Source organism: Lontra canadensis, unplaced genomic scaffold (assembly GCF_010015895.1).
Source record: "Lontra canadensis isolate GAN:19392208 unplaced genomic scaffold, GSC_riverotter_1.0 scaffold94, whole genome shotgun sequence".
Taxonomy (NCBI): Eukaryota; Metazoa; Chordata; class Mammalia; order Carnivora; family Mustelidae; genus Lontra; species Lontra canadensis.
Window position 1 is genome coordinate 4,191,219 of NW_022631088.1, and position 25,008 is coordinate 4,216,226.

General features: G+C 52.4%; 1 protein-coding gene across 1 annotated transcript in view; it reads right to left on the minus strand.

Moving 5' to 3' along the window:
- Window positions 1-486: 486 nt before the first annotated feature.
- Window positions 487-25,008, minus strand: part of HOMER2 (homer scaffold protein 2) — a 77,745-nt gene continuing 53,223 nt past the window's right edge. The window contains exons 3-9 of the mRNA XM_032836893.1: window positions 24,635-24,766; window positions 12,822-12,914; window positions 7,170-7,276; window positions 4,235-4,391; window positions 2,435-2,545; window positions 1,762-1,842; window positions 487-679 (exon numbers count right to left, since the gene is read on the minus strand). Of these exons, the coding sequence (XP_032692784.1) occupies window positions 491-679; window positions 1,762-1,842; window positions 2,435-2,545; window positions 4,235-4,391; window positions 7,170-7,276; window positions 12,822-12,914; window positions 24,635-24,766 (870 nt within the window). The 3' untranslated portion in view covers window positions 487-490. The remainder of the gene's footprint in view (window positions 680-1,761; window positions 1,843-2,434; window positions 2,546-4,234; window positions 4,392-7,169; window positions 7,277-12,821; window positions 12,915-24,634; window positions 24,767-25,008) is intronic.

Sequence of the window (25,008 nt, forward strand, 5' to 3'; positions counted from 1 at the left end):
TGGAAAGCATCTTGGTTCTGACCCAGAGGACAGCTGCTCCCCGTGCCCCCCGCCCCCGCACGGGCGCCCGGCCGACGCTCAAACACTCTGCGCGAAGGTGTAAAGGGTGTGCGTATTTGGATTAAAAAACACCTTGCTCAGTTGGTGCGGTTGCAACAGCCCTTGAGAAAGATACAACCGTCCCCGCCCTGACCGCGTGACCGCGGGCGGGGGACCCGGCGCGGGTTCCTGAGTCAGCGGCTTCCCGGGGTCCGCAGCCTGGCCGGGCCGGAGAGGCGAGAGCGACCGCACCACCCACCACCCGAGCGCAAACGCGACCCCGCCCCCGCCCCCGCCGACACCCGCTGGGCGGGGACAGAGGCACCGCCCATGGGAGGACGCCCCGCCCCCATCCCCGCCCCCGGCCGTCGGACACCCCGCCCTGCGCGGACAGAAGCACCGCCCACGGGAGGATGCCCCGCCCACCCCGCCCCCGGCCCGGGCCCTGCCCCTAGTTGTCGGACCCCAGCTTGGAGAGGCCGCGGCGGAAGTCGTGCAGGTCGTCGATCTTGCCGTCCAGCACCTCCAGGAAGCTCTTGAGCTCGACCTTGAGGTGGCGCTGGCGGTACTTACTCTCCTCGATGTCCGTCTTGAGGGACCGCACCTTGTCCTCTAGGTTCTGATTGTCTCTCTCTGCCGCCTGGAGGGAGACGAACGCGAGAAGGGCCTGGAGCGGAGCCAAGGGGGCGCGTCCGCCGAGACCCCGCCACAGCCCAGCTGTCCCCTCTCCCGGGCCTGTGACTGGGAACATCAGTGCAGAATGTGGGGCATCCCGGGCGCCCCGCTCTCCTGCCTGTTCCCCGGCCGAGGTGCTGACAGGCAGAGCGCAAGACCCACTCTGGCCTGGTAAAGGGCGGCCCTACACGGTGCAGAACTCAGGTCCTGCGGGGAGGAGCGGGCTGCAAGTGGGCCCTTTCACAAAGGCCCAGCAGACGAAATCTGCAGGCCCTCCTCCCAGAAGGGTCCGCAGAGGCCACACGTGAGCCCCGCTATGGGAGAGAGAAATGGGACAAACGCAGTGACTTGCTTCCTTGGTTCCACAGAGAGGCCCCCGCCTCCCTGTCCTCAGTGAGGCAGGATGAGCCGTGCCAGACTCCGGGCCAGCAGTCCCCGCTCTGGGACCAGGTGGTGTGACTGGGAAGCCAGTTGGGCTCCTCCTAAGGGCAGGGTGGCTTTGAGTCCCTAACGGAGGCATAGGCCGGCGCCCTCCACACCCAGTGAGGGGCTGACTTTCTGGGTTTAGAGGAACGAGTGACTGATACTGGGGTTGTACACCTGAGTAACGTGCTCCTGAAGTAGGGGGAGGTGAAAGAGGACATGATCAGGAATCTGAGGCCAGTGAGGGGCACCACTCAAGGTCATGTTCAAGGTCACTGGCTGGGGAGTAGAGAGGTGGCCCTGCTCTGGGTCTTACACTCTCTGCCCTGCCCTCACCCCGCTCCTCACGGCCCTAAGGCTCCATGGAGACTTCTGGGGGTGGGACACGGTCCCTGCACTATGGCTCTACACAGGCCACTTTGACAGAAGCACAAAAAGCACAAGCCAGTCTGCCCCCTGAGGGGGCAAAGATGGCATCGGTCGTGCAGGGACTGCGGGCTTCCCCTGACTAGAAAGTCACTCTTCTTTACCAGGAGGGCTGTGAGAAGGGAGGCCCCAGAGAAACGAGTAACACCATGGATGCCTTCTGGTCTGGGCCAACACGAAGGGAGGTGGCCCTCCTACCTCTAACTTCTCAGAGACGTATTCACACTCTGACATGAGCTGAGGTATGATTTCACTTTGTTTACGGAGGTCTTTCAATTCCTACAAGGGACGAAATTTGAAAAAGGATGTGAAAGCAAGTCAGATAAAACGTCTTCTTGAAAACCTTAAAAACCCACGATCTGTGTGTACATTAGCAGAAGCAGCTCTTGGAGTCTACACCATCCTCGGTAATAACAGAGGTGGTGGAGTCAGTACTCAGCACGCGGTAACCTCAAAGGCTGAGTGTGTCACGTGCGTTATCGCGGGAAGCTTGTACACCGCCACAAAGAGACAAGGGATTCTCAGCATCCCCATCTTCTAGGGAAACTGAGGCTGGGAGGCTTGGAGCCTGGTCCACAGTCTCCAGCGTCTGTGCACTTAGCAGTCCTGCGCCCCCTTCCCCCCAGAAAACAAACGCCCGCACAGAGGGGGCTCTTGCTGGCCACTTCCGAGGACAGATCACCTACAAATGTTTCCGACTGTTTCGTCAATGTCCGGCTCCCCCTTGCGTCCCAGCCTTGGTGCAGCTCTTGGCTCGCAGCCCCCCCACCCCGTGCTGCCATCCCCTCCCCACCGGGGCTGGTCACACCCCCCAACCCCAAGACACCTGCCGTGTCCCGGGAACACAGGGCCGGCGGGCGCCTCCACTCACCGTCTCCTTCTCCCGCAGCTCCGACTCCAGCTCCTCGATTCTCCTCTTGAGCTGCGTGTTCCTCTCCTTCTCCCGGTTTATCTCGCTGCACTGCTCCTCCAGCTCGTCAATCTGTGACACACCCGCAGGCTGAGGTCGGGAGGCTCCCCCACCCCGGCCTCACCACGGCTGTTTACGCTCTCTCAACGAACCATGAACTAACCCACTTATGCGTTGTTCCCTGTGGCTCCCCCGTGGGGCTGCCCGCCCTGCCCTGCGTGCACAAGACGCCCTGTCTAACGCCAGCAGAGCCACGGCAGTCACGAAACCTGGCCACGGGATGCTCCCGGCTTCCGGTTCCCGCTCACCGCCACAGGGAGGAACGGCACTTTGCTTTAAAGGACTTGTCTCGAGTAGGGACCAGGTGTCCCATGAATCTATCTGCTTCTTCCCATAATGACTTTTAATATCACTTGATCATGTCCTGAATTATTCTATTTCATCTGAAAGGTTTAAGACTGCAGGGAAGAGAACTGATCAACGCTGTGGGCCACCGGCCACCAAATGAGATGCAATGACAGTTCAAACATTTTAAACCCGGGTGACCTTTCCTTACTGACGCACGCAGGAGGGGCCTGGCCTGTGGCGAGCCTCCTCCGGGAGAGCTGAGAGGTACAGGCTGGACAGGCGAATCCCCAGAGTGCCTTCTCCTCCCCTTCCAAGGCCTGACCCCTCGGAAGGGGTTCAAAGGCCTCATAGCCTTGGCCTTGCGTTCCAACGCTGAGCGCTTCCCAGCGGCCAGAGCGTGTGTGCAGAGTACAAGGCAGAAGGGAACCAGCAATAACACCAAAGCCCCATACTGGTGGGGTCCCACAAGTAGGCGGGAGTCCTCAAGGCCGAGGGCGCTGGGTGGTCACGAGGACGACACTTTCAGAGGCAGCTGCACGCCAGCCCCCGGGGTCTGAACCCCCAGCCCCAGGAACCACTGGGGACTCCACCACCTTCTACCTGGTGTCCTGGAAATCAAGTTCCCAGTGCTTCCCAGTCAGGCAGCAAACTCTAAGGAGTGTACTTCCTCTCCTGCCCCGTCACACTCATGCAAAGGGACAGAGCCAGCTCCCTGCTTGGAAAGAAGACAGGGCATTCGGTCCCGCTGGCAGCCTGATCGGCCTGGCCCCGGCAGGGAACGCACGGAGTCAGCACTTGGCCTGGTGCCCTCGCGGTCAGCACTTGCAGCGTGGAAGTGAAACAATGACACGAGGCAGTTTTATGTGCCATCTGCAGCAAAGATGGGCGAGCACGGGAGTGGCCTCTGGTGGCCCCATTCAGGCTACACTCAGGGCAGCTTACAGATGGGGGGCCAGGGAGAGTGAAGACCTGTCTTGGGGTGATGTGTCCCCCTGCCACTTACAGGGTAGCCACTGCCCACGGCCTGCCAGACCAACGTGCTGAGTATCAAAGCATGGCCACACGGGACCCCGTGTGGGTCTCCATGGCGGATTTTCTGGCAGCGGTGGCGTGGCCGTCGGGCGGCACAGGGAACGCTCCTTGTGGTTCCCTGAATCTCTTGTCCTCGCTCACCCTCTGGATCCCTGTCCTCTACCCAAAATGAATGCACCACGGAGCGTGCCACGGGAGGGCCACCCCTGACCAGCATTGAGGGGTGAGGCCGGATGAAATCTGCTCACTCCCTCGTGTTCCTGCTCGGGAAAGCGGGGAGGTGGGGGGAGCGACAGCGACGCTTCGTCCTGCCGCGGGGAGGGGCGAGTGAGGGCGGCGGGACAAGCGAGGCGACGGGGACCCTGACGCCCAGGCACCCACCCTGCTCTGGAGCCGGTCGTTCTCGTCGCGGCAGGCGGAGAACTGCCTCTTCCACTGCTCCAGGCTGGCGGCCGACTCCTGCAGCGCCGTGGTCAGCCGGGCGTTGCTCTCCCGCAGGGTCTGCAGCTCCATCTCCCATTTCTTCACGTTGGCGGCACTGCGGGCGGGCCAGGCAGTGACCCGGACGCCAGGGGCCACCCGCCCCGCCTGACCCCACACCATACCCTGGGCCCCCCGCCGGCCACGGGGAGCAGGTGCCACGAAGGGCTGGAGCCTCTCTAGTGCCAACAGGTCACCTTGCCGGGCTGCTTTCTTAAAGAATCGCTTCAGGAAAGCACAAAACTCTTGGGGAAGGAGCAGCTGAATCTGGGAAGGAAGCCCTCGCTCCCTGCAGAGCCCCTGCCGAGACGCCGCTGTCCCGTCCCTTCCTGAAGCGAGCCCCAAGGTCGCAGGCTCTGAAACAGGCCCTCAAGGGTCTCAGGAATCGCTGACACCCAGGACCCTGGGGGTGACGGGTAGCCCAGCTCCACGTGACAACCTGTGCCTCCTCCCAGCCTGTAGGGAATCCAGAGCCGACGCCCAGAGGGCAGAGGGGACAGGGACTCTGTATCCCCCTGGCCGACCTCATGTCACCTCACGGGTGGGGGAGGTCCACAGGTCTGTGGGATGCCTCCATGCGACCAAAACAACCTCGCATTTGTCTTCCATCCTATGTGCTCCACAGAGGAGTAGTTTCAAGAAACAAACTGCAATTGGGCTCCCCTCAGGGGCTGGTGACTTTCATGGTCCTTCTGCCTCCTGGCTTTGCAGCCCACACGTGCGCGGAGCTGCAGGTGCCCCGAGGCCAGAGCTGCATAGGACACKCAGGACACGTGGACATGCAGGACATGTGGGCACACAGGAAACACAGGACATGTGAGCACACAGGACACATGGGCATGCAGGACACACAGACACGCAGGACATGTAAGACACGTAAGACACAAGGACACATAGGACCCGCAAGACACGCAGGGCATACAGGACATGTGGGCACACAGGACATGTGGGCACACAGAACATGCAGGACACGTGGGCATAGAGGACACGCAAGACACAGGACACACAGGACGTGTGGGCACACAGGACACATGGACACACGGACACAGAACATGTGGGTACACAGGATACGCAAGACATGCAGGATCCACAGGACACAAAAGACAAACAGGACATGCAAGACACATAAGACACAAGGACATGCAGGACCCGCAAGACACGCAGGGCATTCAGGACACGTAGGCACACAGGACACATGGACACACAGACATGTGGGCACACAGTGCACATAGGACACGTGGGCACGCAGGACACGCAAGATCCATAGGACATACAGGACAGCATGACACATGGACACTCCAGACATGTAGGCATGCAGGACACGCAAGACACACAGGACACACAGGACCCGCAGGACACACAGGACATGTGGACACACAGACACGTGGGCACACAGGACACACCCCACTCAAAGTGTCCGGCTTCTAATCAATCCAGCCTGGCTGATGTCACTTCTGTCTCTAAAGGCCTTTTTTTGTGGGGGGGGGTAAGTAAATAGGAATGTTTCTCAATGACCTGTGTTCTCCTCCATCCCACAGCCTCAAGGACAGAGGAACGTGACTAGAAATACAAGCTTTCAGTTTCAAACACCACAGGCAAAAAATAGCAAGATGGAATCTGGTTAATCTCAGAACTCATGATTGAGAATTTAAGCTGCTTTAGGGAAATGGCTTCACACCCATTCCTAGAATGCCCTTGCTCATTAAGTTGGGATTTAAAAACCTTTATTTTTAGGGGTGAAACGTTTTCATCCAACAGCATCTTGTGTCTTAAACAACAAAAGAGTGAAAAGCAGGCAGGACGGTGGGGAAATTGCCTTGACATGTGACCTTAGGCAAGGACTCATTTTACCACTGAGACTCAGTTTCCTCAGTTTACTCCTGTAAAATGGAGTTAATGAGATCCAGCTTTTTAATGGGGCAAGTCTGGGGAGAGCAGCTTCTCAGCCACAGAAAGGCTGGGGGGAGCTGGCCAAGCCCCCGCCTGGGGTGAGGACAGCACGATTCCCAAGGACAGCCGCTCTGAGCGGGCTCTCAGGGCCAGCCCAGCCGTCGGGAAATGGGCCACACTCTCAAGACAGGAAAATGTAAGCACAGCCTGTGTAGTCATTAAAAATTAAAATCATGTTGATCTTATTATGGGGACTGTGTTAAATTTATGCATCCATTTATAGGAAATGGATTCTTTTTAAACTATGAAGACATTTCTATCACTTCCCAATAGAATATATCTTTCTATTTGTTAAGTTATTCATTTATGGCCCTCAAAATCAGTTTAAAACTTTCCTCACGGAGATTCTGTGCCCTTAAGTTTTCTGTATTTATGTTTCTAGTTCATGTAATTGATGGTTTTAGTTCGTATCACAAAGGAATTTCTCATCTTCAAATACATATTTTATGTGATGCTTGTTTGTATCTAGAAAAGCTATTAATTTTTGTGAGAGGTTGTATTCTTAATAGTTAGTTTCTTATAGATTTTTCTTGGATGTTTGAGACTCAGTCTTATTCTGTACAAATCAATGATATATTTGTTTCCTCAAAAAACCAGAACAAAACAGAAGCACAGGGACCAGTCTCTCTCACACTTGCGTAGACACACACACACCCCTGTTTCACACACTCAGAAATCTCGCACATACCCGGGCAGGCACACACGCTCCTGGTCTGGGCGGTCAGACAGAGAACAGCCATGAAGCCAGCTGGCCTTCCTCTGGCCCGGAGACAAGACCAGACACTCAGAGCAGGACCTGGTCTCCTCGTGAAACCCCGCCTGGCGGGAAAGGCCGCGGGAGGCACTGACCTTGGGAAAAGGCCGAGTGGATTGTAAACAGCCGTACCTCTGTGTCAAGGCGATCTTCAGCTTGTCGTTCTCAGACTTGAGCTGTGCGTCAGCAGGACCCACATGAGAGGCCTTTTCATCGTCTGTCCCGTTGACGCTGGACACCTGAGTAGAAGACGGGGTTTCACACCCAGGTTCCGGGCCAAAGTGAGTCACCTTCACACCGGATTTGCTCATAGTAGCAGCAGGTCAGGCATAATGAGAAAGTGTGTTCATGAGCGGGGGACGACCAACTCGTCAGACCAGAACGCGGCAGAGACCAGCACGAGAGGCTAGCAATCATTCAATTCTACCTCGGAAACTTAATTTTAAAAACTGGGGTGGGGGGGGCACCTGGGTGGCTCGGTCAGTTAAGTGTCTGCCTTCGGCTCAGGTCATGATCCCAGGGTCCTGGGATCGAGCCCCACATTGGGCTCTCTGCTCAGCGGGGAGCCTGCTTCTCCCTGTGCAGCAGCCTGTGCTCATGTTCTCTCTCTCTGTATCTCTCTGTCTCAAATAAATAAATAAAATCCGTGAAAAAAAGTTGTTAAAAAAAAAAAAAGACCCAAGGAAAAGGCCCGGAGGAGTCCAGGGAAAGCTGAGAAAGCGTGTGAACCTTCCTGACCAGAGCACACTTCCGTCGTGGTACCCCACTCCACAGAGCCACCAGACAAGCCTGAATACCCGGTTTCCCTTATTCAACACCAAAGCCACGGAGGAGAGGGGAGTGGGGTTTACAACAGGGAACAAGAAAGTGTGAGTGAGGAAAAGAGAAAAAGTATCAGAAATAGGGACAACCTATAGCCCCTGGGGCCAGAGAGAGCAAGACGCGCGAAACCAGCAGGGACGAGCTGTGGATGTGTGTGTGGCCCCCATGGCTCGTCAGCTTTATTATAAATATTCTGAAATATTTCCTGTAATAAGTCATGCCACAGGGCGGTGAAATCTCATTTGCTCTTGGAGAAGATCTTAGATCTTGGCCTCCACTGAGCGTAAAGGCAAAGGAAAGAACCACGGAGGGAACGATGCCTACATTTGACTAACACTGAATTTCTGCACTGGAAAAAAACAAAATGCCGTAAACAAAATTAAAAATGCACAAAAACCTGGGGAAAATATCGGCTGCCGAACATTTGCATATATGAAAAACAAGATGTTAATACATTTCGTATCTGAAAACCTTTTAGAGGCCTTGTCTTTTTAGAGCCACATGCTGATGTAGTTACGGATGAAATGATGTTTGAGATTTGCTTGAAATTCAGGGGGAGGTGGAGGGGGGCACCAAGCAAACAATTGATCATAAATTCCTAATTGTTTAAAGCTGATCTGTGTGTTGCATGGGGGTTCATTATACAATTCTGCCTATCTTTGAGTATGTTCAAAAATAAACATGTTAAAAAATAAAATTCTTAGAAAGCAACACAAAAAGGGGCACCTGGGTGGCTCAGTCGGTTAAGCCTCTGCCTTTGGCTCAGGTCATGATCCCAGGGTCCTGGGATCAAGCCCCCGAGTCAGGCTCCTTGCTCAACGGGGAGTCTGATTCTCCCTTTCTCTCTGCCTGCCTCTTCCCCACTCCTATCCCCTCTTGTGTTCATGCTCTCTCGCTCTCTCTCAAATAAATAAAATCTCAAAAAAAAGTCAACACAAAAAGATGAATACTTTGATTTTTTTAAAAAAGGAAAAATATACATAATTGACATTTACAGAAGAAGAAATGGATAGAATCAATCGACACAAAAAATATTTAATCTCACTGGTAAAGAAACGTGAAATGAAAAAAGCCAACAGAATATATTTTCCTGCTGTCAAGTCAACAAAGCTTTGTTGGTGAGAGTGTGGGAGGAAAAAATTGTTCTCAGGCCCTGCTGGTGGGAGTCAGAATCATACATTTCTATAGGCTAAGTCTGCAGTGTTTGTCAAAAGCTTTTAAAATGTCACTACCTTTTAACCTAATACTTGCGTCTCAAGAATTTATCCTATAGAAATTACCAAATGCAGAGATGTACAAAGACACTGATCACAGGGTCATTTATATTCCTGAAAATTAGAAATCACATCGATGTCCCAAAGTGTGGGTTAATGGAATATGTTGCTATACAGACAAATGCTAGCCATTAAGGTAGTTTTGAAAAGGGATATTTGAAAACACAGGGGAATGATCATGAAATATAAAGTAGAAAGGTTGGGGCGCCTGGGGGGGCTCCGTCGGTTAAGCATCTGCTTTCGGCTCAGGTCATGATCCCAGCGTCCTAGGATTGAGCCCCACATCAGGCTCCCTGCTCAGCGGGAAGCCTGCTCCTCCCTCTCCCACTCCCCCTGCTTCTGCTCCCTCTCTCGCTATCGCCCTCTGTCAAATAAATACATAAAATCTTAAAAAAAAAAAAAAAGTAAAAAGGTTAAAAAAAGATATAAAAATATATTACAAAATTGTTATCAGGAACACACCTAAACATGAACAGTGTCTTTGTGTGGTGAGAAAGCAGGTCGTTCCCATTCTCCTGTTTAGACTACCGCACGGTTTTTATTTCTACGGTAAATAGTATTGCTTTCACCTTCAGGATAAGACCCATGTAAGATGTTTTAAGATCTTCAAATATTTGGAAAACTTGCCCAAAGTGTTCATTTCCCTAAGAGATTCAGGAAAGCAAGCAAATGTATGTTTTCCAATAAAAATGCACAGGAAAGGGGCGCCTGGGTGGCTCAGTGGGTTAAGCCTCTGCCTTCGGCTCAGGTCATGATCCCAGGGTCCTGGGATGGAGCCCCGCATCGGGCTCTCTGCTCAGCAGGGAGCCTGCTTCCTCCTCTCTCTCTGCCTGCCTCTCTGCCTACTTGTGATCTCTGTCTGTCAAATAAATAAATAAAATCTTTAAAAAAAATGCACAGAAAAATGGACAATGATCTCGACATTTGGGGAAACGTCAGGAAGATAAATGAAAACTAAAGCTTAGAGACAAAAAAACTGACAGATAATTAATAAATATATATAAAATAGCACCTTAGGGATATAGTTGTTTCTTTTTAAGGTTTATGCTTTTTTGGGGGGGACGCCAACCGGCTTAGTCGGTTAAGCAGCTGCCTTCAGCTCAAGTCCTGATCCTAGCTAGGGTCTTGGGATTGAGCCCCACATCCGGCTCCCTGCTCAGCAGGGAGCCTGCTTCTCCCTCTCCCTCTGCTTGCTGCTCCCTCTGCTTGTGTACTCTGTGTCAAGTAAATAAGTAAAATCTTAAAAAAAAAAAAAAACCTTTTTGGGGGGTATACCTGGGTGGCTCAGTCAGTTAAGTGTCTGACTTTTTTTTTTTTTTTAAGATTTTCTTTATTTATTTGACAGACAGAGATCACAAGCAGGCAGAGAAAGAGGAGGAAGCAGGCTCCCCGATGAGCCGGGAGCCCGATGCTGGGCTCGATCCCAGGACCCTGGGATCATGACCTGAGCCGAAGGCAGAGGCTTAACCCACTGAGCCACCCAGGCGCCCCTAAGCATCTGACTCTTGATTTCACCTCAGGTCATGATCTCAGGGTCGTGAGACAGAGCCCCACTATGGGCTCCACACAGCAGGGAGCCTGCTTAAGATTCTCCCTCTCCTTCTGTCCCTCCCTCCATGCCCAGGCTTTCTCTCAAATGGCTAAATAAACCTTTGAAAAATTAAAAAAAAAATACTTTTTTGGTAAAAACAAACATTAAAACGGAAACCTTACATAAAGAACTTCTGATTATGAAGTTCAAGGATGCTTCTATAATACGTGGTATTCAGAAAAAGATCATGTATTAGAAACTCTTTAGGTTATGGACCATTGCCCATATCCAATTTTATAGGTCTTCAGCGATTTACTCAGTATGGTAATTAGTATATGAAATTAAGAGCATCATTCAGATCATATTAAAGATTCTTTAGAAAGATTCAGGAAAGTTCCTGTCCACCTGAAGCCTAATACACATTCCATAAATTCACACGGGGCATCTTTCATCTGACGAGCCAGGACAGGCACTGGGAAATCCCGGGTCCTCAGGGCCAGCCTAGGCAGCAGACAAACGCAGGGCCCTGCCTGCGGAGTGCGCTCCTGCCTCGGGTTCGGTGACGGGGAGAGGTCTCCTTCTCTGCAGTCTTCCGGGGCTCTCTTCCCACAGCTGGGTGCATTTCCCAAGGCTCTAGCTTTGCCCTCCTTTCCCCACTGCTTCTTTCTTTCTTTACTGTTTTAGATTTTATTGATCTATTTGCCAGAGAGAAAGCGCAAGCAGGGGGAGCAGCAGGCAGAGGGAGAAGCAGGCGCCCTGTAGAGCAGGAAGCCGGATATGGGACTCGATCCCAGGACCCTGGGATCATGACCTGAGCTTAAGGCAGACGCTTAACCGACTGAGCCCCCCAGGCACCAGCCCCCCACACTGCTTCTTGGTATACCCAAGGCTTCAGCTATTATTTCTTCAAAGCAGACGGTCATCTCAAAAATCTCCAACTTGACAGCCCAGTGCCCGGGCTGTCCCCAACCTCCACCCCTTCCTCTTTACCCCCGGGGCTGTGTCCTTGCCAATCTGCCCGCTGTCTGTCACTCCGACTTCCTTCCCACCTGCAAAAGCAACCCTCATGTCGATTCCAGAGAAACCATCACGCAACACCTCCAATGTCTGCCCAACGACCCAATAACAATTAAGTAAATAATAATAAATAAACTAGAAGTGAAGAATCTCTAAGCACATCTCTAATTCCTCCCACAGCGCACCCTGCTCCCGCCAGGCAGACTCCCGGCCGTCTTGCTGCTGCACCGTGCTTAGTCCTAACCCCGAACCTTCCCCGCAATGTCTCCTGTTCCCTTGTCTCTCGGCGCAGAACCTTACCCCTCAGTCAGGCCTTCTGCGCACCATAACAGACGCCAAACCAGACATCAAGAATGCAGGGATTTTTACTTTGGGTTAAAAGAGATTCCTTTTGGTCAATCATCACACTTTCAAGTAGACAGAACACTCAATTTCTGGCAAAGCCACATCTCCTTCGCTAAATCCAGAGCTGCTGGAACACCATCTCCCGTCCAACTTTATTAAAACATAAAGACAGACGGGCGCCTGGGTGGCTCACTGGGTTAAGCCTCTGCCTTCGGCTCAGGTCATGATCTCAGGGTCCTGGGATCGAGCCCCGCATCGGGCTCTCTGCTCAGTGGGGAACCTGCTCCCCCCTCTCTCTCTCTGCCTGCCTCTCTGCCTACTTGTGATCTCTGTCAAATAAATAAATAAAATCTTAAAAAAAAAAGTTTACTTCTCCTTTCTCTCTTTAAAAACAAAACAAAACAAAACAAAACAGAGGCCGGGGTTCTCTAGCATCAACCACGTTTTCTGTGTCACGGGCACAAGGCACCGTATTCTCGAGGCGCACATCCCAGCACAAGAGGGGAACACCCTGCTTCTCTCTGGTGCGGAAACACAGTGACAGAAAATGCCTCTGAGGAGCCAGGGGTGTGCAGCGGTTCTAATCTTTCTGTCAAAAATACACCAGCACATCTGGAAAATCCGAGTCTCGTGCGAACATGTCTTATCCACCTCAGCGGGAGCATGCGAGCCGCCAGAAGAGCCTTCAAAATGCCCTCCTGCCACAAGTCCCTATTTCTTGTCAAAGGTGACAAGGAACAGAGAGTCCCACTTACTGATCCCACGCCAGATTTATTTTGTGCACAAATTACGTACCTGGGAATGGTTGCTCGAGGTCTCGATTTTCTCCTGGGACTTGTCTCTGGCCAGCCTGGCCGCTTCTTTCACCTCCTGGAACTTCTCTGCAAACTGACCGCGAACAGGAGTTACTGGGGTTGTTCTCGGCCCCGCGCGCGCTGGTTTTCAGAACCCACCTTCAGTGCTTTGCACTCATTTTAAGTCAATAAACCGTATAAATCCAGAAGATGATTTTATTTGAGATGAAAAAGAAATGCACATAAGGAATGCTTCTTCCAGCAAACTCCCAGCCAAGGTCAGATCCAAATTGCTTTTTTAAAGATTTATTTATTTTAAAGAGAGAGCACCCATGGGCATGGGGGAGGGGCAGAAGCAGAGAGGGACCTCAAGCTGATTCGCCGACTCCCTGCTGAGCGCGGAGACTGACGCGGGGCTCGATCCCAGGACCTTAGATCATGACCCCAGCTGAAACCAAGAGTGGGCTGCGTAACTGAGCCCCCCGGGCGCCCCGATCTGATCTGATCTCTTCCAGGCTGCTGAAGCTAGTTTAATAATGAAGCAGTAAAAACAAGCGCTTCCCATGGCAGGAACATAAGTGTAGCTGCATCACAGAAGGGTCCACCCTAAACTTCACCATCACTATGGAAAGATCCAAGAACTCCTACAATATGATGGAAACCAACAAGATCAAGAGTTGGGGAGAAGGCACTGTTCGAGATTTTAAAAGCTTAAGATATAAAATAGCAAAATGCAAAACAGCAAAAGGCAACATGTAGCCTATGACCGTATCCTGTGCTGAACAGACCATCTGTAACTGGGGGGAAACTGGGGTGCTTGGGTGGCTTGGTCAGCTGAGTGTCAGGCTCTTGGTTTTGGCTCAGGTTAAGATCTCAGGGTCATGGCATTGAGTCCTGCATCAGGCTCTGCGTTCAGTGTGGAGTCTGCTTCAGATTCTCTCTCCCTCTGCCCCTCCCTACACATACTCTCTCTCTCAAATGAATAAATTAAAAAAAAAATCCAATGATGTCATGGTTATGAGGGAAAACGTCATTATTTTTTTAGAGACAGATACTGAAATCTTTTGCTGTCTGCAGTGTCCTTGAAAGTACTTCAACAGGGGTGCCTGGGTGGCTCAGTGGGTTAAGCCTCTGCCTTCGGCTCAGGTCATGATCTCAGGGTCCTGGGAGCGAGCCCTGCATCGGGCTCTCTGCTCAGTAGGGAGCCTGCTTCCCCTTCACTCTTTCCCTGCCTCTCTGCCTACTTGTGATCTCTGTGTCAAATAAATAAATAAAATCTTTAAAAAAAAAAAGACTTCAAAAACAATAAAAGAGAGGAAGAAATGTGGAAACTGTTAATAAGCACTGAACCTAGTGATATGTATATGGGGGTTGATTATATGATGCTCTCTACCTTTAAAAAAACTGATTCTAATATCTCCATGCTAAAAAACATCCTTCAAATGCCAGGGCGATCAAATCAATCACAGGCTTATGGATACAGACAAGGCAACTGATTTTAATTAGCAAATACACAGTTGGAGCAGAGAACATCCTGGGAGGGCGGTGTCGGCATCACAAAGCAAGAGAGAGCGGAGTGCGGTTGCCGGGCACAGGGAGCTGGCAGGGAGCAGGGCTGCCAACAGTTCTAGGGCTTCTGCTGAGAACACATTAACTCCGGAGCGCGGGCTACCCTCTGACTACCGGCTTGGCGCAGGTGGCAGCGGTCTGCTTTGGGAAACCTCGCCGGATGACAGACCCCGGGGAACGATGTGCCCTGGCTGGCGCGGGAGAGGTCAGCCCTTCTGTTCTGACCCGTGTTGCTCCTGCAGGACCAGAAATACAGCCAGAGCCACGGGGTTTTGTATGTAGCCGCCCCACAGCTGTCGGAGGAAAACCACATGACTTGGGTAACACATGTGAGGTCCAGCAGGGATGGACAGAGCCCCTCCCCGGCCTGCTTCCTTTTTGGGGGCCCTTAAAGTGAACACCTTATGTAGAGACTCCTTGAGGGCGGGCTCCATGCCTTTCCCCTCGGCCTCCTCGCCAGTACCTGCAGGAAGCAGATGCAAGTCGGTTTGTTGGGTGAATGAAGGACTCTGGGTTCCAGACAGACGCCCCCTCCCCTGACCACTTGAGAACAGATCATGTCAAAGGCACGGGTCTAGCCTAAGAAGGGCGCAGCTCTTCCTTCGCTGGACAGATGAGAAAGCGCTCAGCGAGGAACTGTGGTTTGGTGTCTGGGAGCACCCCACTCCCTCCTCCTGCTTCCTCAGCTGACCCGACCGGATCCCCCTGAGAGCAAGGCTGGGCTTCCCTCAGAACATGAACATGGGCCCAGGAAAGGTTTTTTGCAGGCACCATAAAGGCCTTATTAAGACATTAAAGGCCTTATTATCTTATTAAGACATTAAAAGACTGGATTTTTAAAGGTCTTATTGTCAGTGTTTTTGTATCCAGTATCAATTAAAAGTCAAATGTGACTTGGAGGAAGCTGTAAGAGACCCCCTTGCTGACTGAGTCTCAGCCACACTGGACGCAGTAATTGGGGGGGGACGCCTCTCCCCCCGCAAGCCTCTCCAACCAGAAGCGCTTTCTCACAGATCCTTCCTGTCCCCGCCAGAGTCCCTTTCTCTCATGGGTCTTATTTGAAGTTGCTTCTAGACCACATTGGAGACGTCATTAACTAGCATCACGCTCATTCAGTCAACAAACAGTCCAAGGAGCCCTTGCTCCTTCAGGGAACAAGTGTTTTCCACCGTCCCTGAGCCAGGTCGCGCACAAAGCTGGGTGCCGGGGCGAGTACATTGTGCAGCCAGATGCAGCTCTGCCTCCCAGCAGGCCAAGAGCTGAGTAGAAGACACCGGCAACCAAGTCAGTATGTAAAATTCTGCCAGGCTTTGACAGAGCCAGTCGCTTCTGGACAGAGCTTGGGGCCTCCATTCCCTCTTTCTCCTACTTCACCCTGACCATCCCTACCTGGTGAAGACCTTGGTTCTACTCTTGGAGACCCTAAGCCTAGGGTATCGACCTTCAGCTCCAATGGCTTCTTCCTCCTCTGTCCCGGACACCCCTTCGTGGCCCTACCCTCCTCCCCTGGGCCCACAGGACAACCACATCTATATGTTAACGAGTTTAATGGCTTCTTAACTCATGTTCTCTCTTGGGCTCCTCACCACTACTCTGTAGGACGGGGATTCTCATCTATCGTTTCCAGATGAGAAAGGGCAGCCTTAGGTTGGTCAAGCCCGTGATCATACAGCTAATAAATGTAAACCTGAACTTGGGCCCAGGTCCATCTTCCATGCCTCCAGTTACCGTCTTGTGCCAACAAGGATGCCGAAAGTCTTGCCCGTGGCAGTTGCTAAGTATTTACCGATTAGATTTTCCATTCGCAAAGAGAAGCCCCGTTACCTTAAAATGTAAGATAGAATCGTACTGGCTCCCTCTTTCAAAGAAAATTACCTGTCAAAGCTTCAACTTGAAATAGGCCATGGGGACCTTGAAGGCCAAGACAGGCCGGAGGCAAAGAATACCGACATGGAGCGGGGGCCCCGACCAGCTCCATTCCTATCCTCCGCTCCATCGAGCCACTGTCCTTCTCAGTTGCAGAAGGGAGACTGCGAACAGCTGTCACACGGACGTCTATAACATACATCCCCACAGGACTGCAAAGTGATGGTGTCATTCCCAGTAATGACTGCCTCGAACATCTCAGCAAAGGGAAAAGGACACACACTCTTGGCTCACAGGGATGTGAAGAGAAGAGGTGCCGGAGTGGCTGGTCTCACTGCGGTCACGGCCACGCTCGGGTGCTCGGGATACCAAGAAGGACGGCGTGGAGGGGGGTCTCATAAGCGCCAGCATCACACAGGCCATCGGACACCGACACCGGACACTACGTGTGCTGAGATCTACCTTCTTCCTGGCTAGCTCAGGCAAGCTGCTCAGCTCCGACCCTCACCAGCCTTTCGAACGCAAGCAGCTGAACCATGCCGAGCCCCGGCTGCCTCCTCTGTGCAACGGCCCAACGAAGCACCTCGGCACCACCAGAGGAGAAGAGATGCGGCTTTGCTGGGTGTGCGGCAGGGGCACAGCAAAGGGAACTTGGGCTTCTCTGGCCTTCATTTGGTTAATTTCTTCAAGTAAAAAATGAAAGTGAAAAAGCCAGGAAACCATGACCTTTAGTAAGAGAGCGCCATAAAATTCATTCATTCAGAAACAGGAACTCGTTATGGCTACGTGCCAGAGGCTGTTCTGGGGACACCGAGATACGCAAGAAAGATTGGGTTTCTGTCCCCAGAGAAACTCTGACTTTGTAGAGGGTTTGGTTTTACACTCAAATGGGTGAGAATCAGAAAGAAAATTCCAGAAGATAAGCTTAAAATGCAATAAAGTAGGATAAACCCTATCAGATAAATTTTAAATAAAAAATCGTTCTAAAAGATGGGCTATCAGTAGACGCACGACGGAAACGGACCAGACCATTGATATCAGCGTGAGCTGGTGACAGAGGAGGAATCTTCCACGGAAGGGGAGAAATGATTCGATGCATAACGCGTGATACAACTTCAGTAAACAGAGGGAAATGAGTTTAAATCCTTACTACAAACGAGGAGCAAGATACATTTTCAGTGAGGTAAAGGGGTAAGCATGTTTTTAAAAAATCTGCATGCGTGGGGCGCCTGGGTGGCTCAGTCAGCTAAGTGTTTGCCTTCCACTCGGGTCATGATCCCAGAGTCCTGGGATCCAGCCCCGCCATCAGGTTCCCTGCTCAGAGGGGAGCCTGCTTCTCCCTCTGCCTCTGCCGGCCGCTCCCCCTGCATTCTCTCTCTCTCTCTCTTTGTCACATAAATAAATAAAATCTACAAAAAAATAAAATAAAAATAAAAATCTGGATGCAAACAGAATTGAACATGTATCAAACTCCTGCTTGAAGGGTGAGAGGGTAATTATCTAAACTTGGAAGAAATAAAAGAAAAATCACGGGAGTGACAGACTCGACTACACAACCATTTAAAGCTTTTGAACAGGAAAGGGGAAAAACATGAAATCAGAAGGGAAACAGCCACTGGAGGGGGTAATATCTGGAGCTAGGCCGGCACCCTGTTCTCTAGCAGAGAAAGAGTTTGTGCACACGGAAAAAATGAAAAGCCCAATAGATAAACGGCAAAATTCACCAATAAAAAAAAACACTAAGTAAGCAACTGATAAAAAAGACTGTTCAGTCCCGCCGGAAATGCAAATTGAAATAATGAGGTACTATTCTTGCAAATCGAAATAATGAGGTACTATTCTTTGCTCGCTAAATTAGCAAACATTAAATACAATTAGAATACCCGGTGTGGACAAGATATTTCCAGGCCATTGTGTGGGCGGCTCGGCCCCACCGAGAAGCAATTTGGAAATGGGGATCATCAGTGAAAAAAGCATTCATACCCACTGACCTAGTGATACCACTTCTGGGAAACAATTCTATGGAAAAATTGAGAACATTAAAAAAAAGGGGGGCTTCAATACAAAGATGCTAATCCTAGCATTATGGATAATAATGGAAACCCGGCAGCAACCAAGGGCCCCCAGAGGATTGTCCTTCGGTGAAAAATCCCGACTCCAAATCTACAGTTTTCTAATCTTCCCCCTTATTCTAAAATATCACATATGCTTGTGAATTTAGAAAGGGTAGCTTAGAAAAAAATATTTTTTAAACCTATAGTCCTATCACCCAGTGATACGCACTTATTACATACACATCCAATAGCTTCCTATCTGTGTATATGCATCCATTACATATATATATATTTTTTAAGATTTTATTTATTTATATATATAGAGAGAGAGGTCACAAGTAGGCAGAGAGGCAGGCAGAGAGAGAGGGGGAAGCAGGCTCCCCGCTGAGCAGAGAGCCCAATGCGAGGCTCGATCCCAGGACCCTGAGATCATGACCTGAGCCAAAATCAAGAGTCAGACGCTCAACGGACTGAGCCCTCCAGGTGCTCCATTACACATATCTCTTCTCAAAACCAGAACAATGTCGTCTACCTCATTTTATAGCCACTTTTGCAATTAACGGTGCAACATTAATATTGCCATGTAATCATACAAAATTCTGTAAAGCTTCTGAACGGCCATACAGCACAATACCCTGAAGGACATACTGGAGTTCATTTAGCCTGGATTCTTACCGCTGGACATGTGGATGGTGTTTTTGCTTTTTTTGCTTTTGCTGTTACAAATGATGCTGCAAGGAAAATTCTTACAGCGAAATCTGTGCTCAGGTATAATTATTTCCTTAGAATAGATGCCAATAAATGAAACCAACAGATCAAAGGATATTCAAAGCATCCAGGTTTCTGAAATGTATTCCAAATTCTCACATCTTTACTTATTAGGATCATTTTCTGTAGTGTTTAAACTTGTACTAATAATCTGTTAAAAAAATTAAAATCGTCATTTTTTTCATCATTATCATGCCAGAAATGAAAGACCGTTGTTTCATTTGTGGCTTTTTTTTTTTTTTTTGGCCTTGGCCATGGAAGACCCTGCGGCAGACGCTACTTGCTTATTCAGAATCCATTTCTTGTTTTCTCTTGGCTTAATAACATCTCAAATTGGACCAGAGCAGGAAATTTCCCAGGTGGGAAAGAATGAGAACCAGTCTAAGCTGGTCATAACAACCTAATTCTCTCCGCAGCCCCCAACCCCTGCTGTGGGAAGGTGGCCCAGGGACTGAAGACTGACTTCGGACACACGGAGCTGCCAAGGGAGCTCACAAGGAACCCTTCTGCGTTCTCCCTCTTGCCATGAATGCAGATGTGATGGACAGAGCTTGAGAAGCCATCTTAGCACCATGAGGAAAAGGCCAATGAAAGAAACGACTGTCATGCACAGACCTCACAGCCAACGTCATACGGCCACAGTATGGATACTGGCAATGGCCTGCCTCAGGACTTCAGTTTTGTATGAAAAGAATAACGCTATTTGCTTCAGCACTGTGACTCGTTCCTGTTACTTATAGCCCAAAGCATTCTCCCTACAACATATCAAAAGTATGATTAATCTCCCCCACTCTAAAACAACAGCCCTTAAATCGGAAAGGTAGAAGACAGAGCAATGTTCCCACAACAGCACAGATTTGATGAACCTAACGATACACATCTGAGTGACAGACGAAATCATTAAAATGGGTCAACAGCAAACACTGCGCTGCGTGTGTGTGTGTGTGTGTGTGTGTGACTTTAGACAAATCAGTCACAGAGCACTAGCAGCCCCATGCTGGATCAGCCCCTCTGTGGCAGGACAGGCTTCCTTCTGTCTGTGATAAGTGACACGGAGCCAAACTTGGGACAGCGGCCCCTCGAGGTCAGCTGCTGGAGAGAACATTCCCCTCACCACTGGTTCACCCTCACGTTTGCATCGCCCTCCTTGGGTCTCTGTTCAGCAGCTTGTCCTTTTATCAGCACATGCAAGCCCCTTCCCAGGGTCTTCAGGAGGGCTGAGGTGGACCGATGAGCCCCCGCTTACCTCTGGGAATACGCAGCTGCTATCGTTTCTGGAAAGCCTGTCTCAAGGGCAGAGAGCGTCCCTGTAGTGCTTTGGGGACTGTGGTGTGAAGGGGTCCTTATCTTGGGAGCAGCAAAGACCAAGGCACCTATTTTCCTTCCGGGGGGTAGAGAGAGACAGTGTGTAAATTGTTCTTAAGCGAAAATAGCCAGTTCCTTTTCCTCGCCCAGTCACAGGGTGTGATTACCGAGCCCTCTTTCCGGACCGCGGGGCGCTGCTCGGAGGAGTTAGGAATGTGGGGCCACAGCCGTCCCCTCAGGCCCGAGCTCCTCTCTGCCGGCTAATTGCCACTTGTCGAGACTGCCAGCCTCACTTGACGGTAATTTATCAGCGTGTGGCTAATCGTTCCCTTCATGGAGACGGGGAAGAGGTTGACTTGAAGCATTCTGAACAAAGGAGACACCCGAGAAGCTTTTGTGACAAAGGCAGGTCGACTGGCGTCGCCCGAGGGACTCAGGGAGATGGGGCCCTCCTCTGTGATGACAGGACATTTCCCTCGGCCTGGGGAAGGGAGGGATGGCCGCGGGGGGAGGCAGGCACGGCCTGAGGTCTCCCCGGGTCTCAGAGGCCCAGGGAGTGAACTTCAACAATTTGTTCTCATTTCTGTCTTGAGTTCTCCCTGCTTTCGATTCTTTTCATTAGAAACATTCACCGTTTATGCTTCCCAGCTCCTCTGATTCCTCTTAAGAGGGAAGAAATTCTTCCAGGCCCCTGAGAGCGATTCTGTCAGCCGTTGGTGCTTCTGGAAGGCCCGGAGCGTCGGGTGGGGTCAGGGTCGCTGGGGTCCTGCCTCCCACGGGAGCCTCTGCTTCTCTGTGGGCTTCCCCAGAGGCGTGAGGACACCACCCGGTGCAGGGAGGGGACATGGGGGATGGGGGGCCTGCTCCCAAGTGTCTCCCTTGCCCCCACACCATGGCCACCTCCAGGTGCTCCTTCAGAGGGGACAGGCACCCAATCTGCTGTCCACTTCGGATGGGTGCTGGTATCATTTGTTCAACAAATCACCATCATACCTACTTCCACGTCACATAAATTCTCGGATTCTCACAGCTCTGTTCTTCGTTTCAGAAAACAGCAGTTCCCTCTGTCTGTCAGTCCGTCCTCATCCCAGAGCCCCTGCCTCCCACGTCTACTCACCACGTCCCACCGGTTCAGCGCCTCCGTAGTGCCCAAGTCCCTCCGGCTCCTACTCAGGACCTCATCATCCCTGATCGGGACCAGAACAACCCAGTCTGCCGGGAAAACCTGCCTAGGACTCTAAGCCGCTGGTTTTCCTTCTTGGCTTGAGAACTCTCACAGGCCACGGTCTCAAGTCCTGGGCTGGGCTCTGGCCACAGCCTTGCCCATCCTCACACCCCCACATACTGGTCACAGCCTCTCTCCCAGGGTGTCATGGGTTTACTCATGCTGCTGCTGTTGTGCAGAGGATGATGGAAAAGGGAAGTCCTCCCCCGGGTACGTGACTTGAAACATCTCATTGTCCAGTGTGCACAGGGCAGGTGGCCTGGGGTCACGATCTCCCCTGAACCCTAGGGAAATGGTCGGGGCCTCACTGCCTGGGCAGGGACCGGGAAGAAACAAATTTGGAAGGTGACAAAGAGATTTGGGAAGAGCGACATCAGTGGAACCCAGGGGGGGTCCCGTGGAACTGAAGTCTGAAGACACTCACATCCCACATGAGCGCTTGCAACCAGCTGGAAGCCTGTGACCCCCTCAAGTTCCTACGTTGAGATCCTAGGCCCCAGGGTGAGGGATCAGGAGGTAGGGCCACTGAGAGGTGATGAGGTCACCTCTCACCTCAGGAGGGTGAAGCCCGCATAAATGGGACAGGTGCCCTCATAAGAGACCCCACAGAGCCCCCCGGCTCTCTTTACAGCACGGGAGAGCACCACAAGAAGGTGCCGGCAAACAACCAGGCAGCAGGCGTTCCCGTGAAGCGGACCGTGCTAGCGCCCGGGTCTCAGCCTTCCAGCCCCCCGAGCTCCGAGAGCCCAGCTCTGCTGTGCGTGAGCTCTCCGGTGTGCGGCCCGGGGTCCCGACAGCCCGAATGGACTAAGACAGTCTCCCCAGCTCCCCGCCTCCGCACCAAAGGTAATCCTTAGGTTCGATCTAGGGACACCCAGACCTTCTCCTCCTGGCAGCCCAGGGCCTGCCCACAAGGCTCACAGACACACCGGCCTGGGCGCCAGGGACACAGGCCACGTTGACTCTGACAACTCACTCCTGCTCTCTAGGCCACCCCGACCTCTGGCGGGCTGCGTGCCCACCGCCAACCACGGTGACCCCGCCGCAGCCCCCCGTTCCGCCTCGTTGCCTGACGTGAGCACCCAGCGGCTCGGTGAGGAGCCGCCTGCCTCGGCGCCTCGTCCACAGGACGCAGTGACTCGTCCTCACCTGACAGACTCCGTCGGCTTTGCCGGCCCTGCTGCTCAGAGACCTGCCTGAGGTCGTGGACACCACACAGCACTGGCTCAAACCAGCAAACTCACTTCTCCCCAGACAAAATGAAGTGAAGGATTCTCAGTCCTCCCACCCTGCAGAACTCTGCGGGGCTGCCCGTCGCAACACATGCTTTCTAGACGCATGGGACACGCTCCTGCCCTTCCCTTTTGGTCCCCAGCACAGGAGTCTGGGGACCAAAGGACATTGTTTCCACAATGACACCCGGAGACCAAGACTCAAGAATTTTGCTTCCTTCCCTGTGTCAGAGCCCTGATAAACTGGAAGGGAGGTTTATTATTATTTTTTAAAGATTTTATGTTTTTACTGGAGAGACAGTGAGAGAGCACAGACAGGGGGAGGGGCAGAGAGAGAGGGAGAAGCAGGATCCTCGCTGAGCAGGGAGCCCCGATGCAGGACTTGATCCCAGGACTCTGGGCTCATGATATGAGCTTAAGGCAGATGCTTAATGGACTGAGGCGCTTGGGCGCCCCTGGAGGGGAGGTTTTGTCACCCAGGAAAGAATGCTTCTGCGAGCATGCAGGCACAAGAGGGATGCCCAGAGGGCCACCAGGCCATTTCCGGTCTCTGGGGCTCCTAGGGAGTGGTATCCCCATGGAAGTACGCGGAGATGCCCTTTCGGTCCATGTGGTGTCCTCCATCAGGGGCTCCTTCCTGCTGGAGGTAGGATGGCTGCCTTGCAGGCTGCAGGCCTCCTTAGAAATACGTGTGTGTGCATAAGTGTGTAGGTGTGTGTGTGTGTGCACAGCCTGTGCTTGTGTGCTAGACAGACGCGAGGTGCAAATCTGTGGGCCCCTGCATGGTGGCTTCCCGACCTGTCTCCACCGCCCTCCCCCAAAAGCTGTCTTCAGTATACACCGCAAGCCCAAGCAGCCAGGTCCACACCCAGCGACCCAGTCAAGTCCCCTGGAATCTGGAATTCTGTGAACGCCTCTGGGATGGGCCACAGCTCTGTCTTCTCAGCACCTGGCACCGCGTGGGCCTGGCCACAGCCCAGGAAGTACGTTCACAGCAACTGTCTAGATGTCAGTCCTAAAGCCAAGCCTCCTGCAGCCAGTAAGGCTCTGGCCCTTCCCTTTCCACACTCCCTCAGATTCTCGGAGACCCTCTGACGTCCTTCCTGTTCCGTGCCCTGTAAACTAGCCAGTCTTGCGCTCGGGCAAGGCCTTCCCCATACCCCACACGGCTCTTCCGGCGGCCTACGACGAGGAGACCCCCTCGCCCAGAGAAGCTCCGTCCCGCCATCCGAGGCGCTCGGCCTATTCCCACAAACCTTGGGGTTCCCCACCTGTGTTCGGTCACCATTGGCTCCTCGACACCTTTCTGACTGTCTACAGAGTGTGTCCCAAGCCCCATCAGAGAATCAAATCAAAGCTATGAATCCTTTCCCCAGGGGAAAAAAAGCAACCTGCACCCCAAACACTGTGACCTTTTAAGGGGGATGGCGACCCCAGGGCGGGAACTGTGTGCTGTCGGTATTCGGCAGCCCCGCCCTCTGCTAACGGGTCACTGACGCTGACAGCTGTCAGGTGCATGTGGGACCCAGGGGTTGGGGTGACCCCACATAGGAAAAGAACCACAGGTAGAGCGGTTTGCTGGGGCCGCGACCTCAGGCTCTGCAGGGGCAGGTGGCACGTGAGCTTTCCTTCCCCAACAACGGCTCTACTTCAGGGCACCTGGGATCTCTAAAAGGTCATCGGGTCGGGCAGCCCCGCACCGGAGGGGCTCAAATCAAAGCCTGGAGAGGAATCCTGTCCAGTGGCAGCATCCGGGGACCGAGGGACGGAGCGTGCGACGGGACGACCGCCTTACCTTCGTCAGTTGCTGCTCCGAGGAGAACCCCAGGCCAAACACGGTGTTGGCTCTGCTGTCAGCCCACTGCCCGAACTTCTGTGACGTCTTGGTGAAGGTCATGTTGGGCGTGATGGTGCTGTTTATGATCACCTGCAGGAAAGAGCCAGATGAAGAGGAGCTGAACGCTGGGTCTGACCTGGACGGAGCACCCAGTGCGTGCATCCTCGCCCCACGGCACCTGCCCCCGGGGCCTCCCAGCACAGCCTCTGCTGAATCAGTCACACACCCATAATCAGGGGTCCTTGCAGAGACCTAAAAACAGACGGTTGCTCTAAAATAAGATCTTACAGTTGGCGGGAGAAAGTCTGCCCTAAGGAGAGACTAGTTTCCCA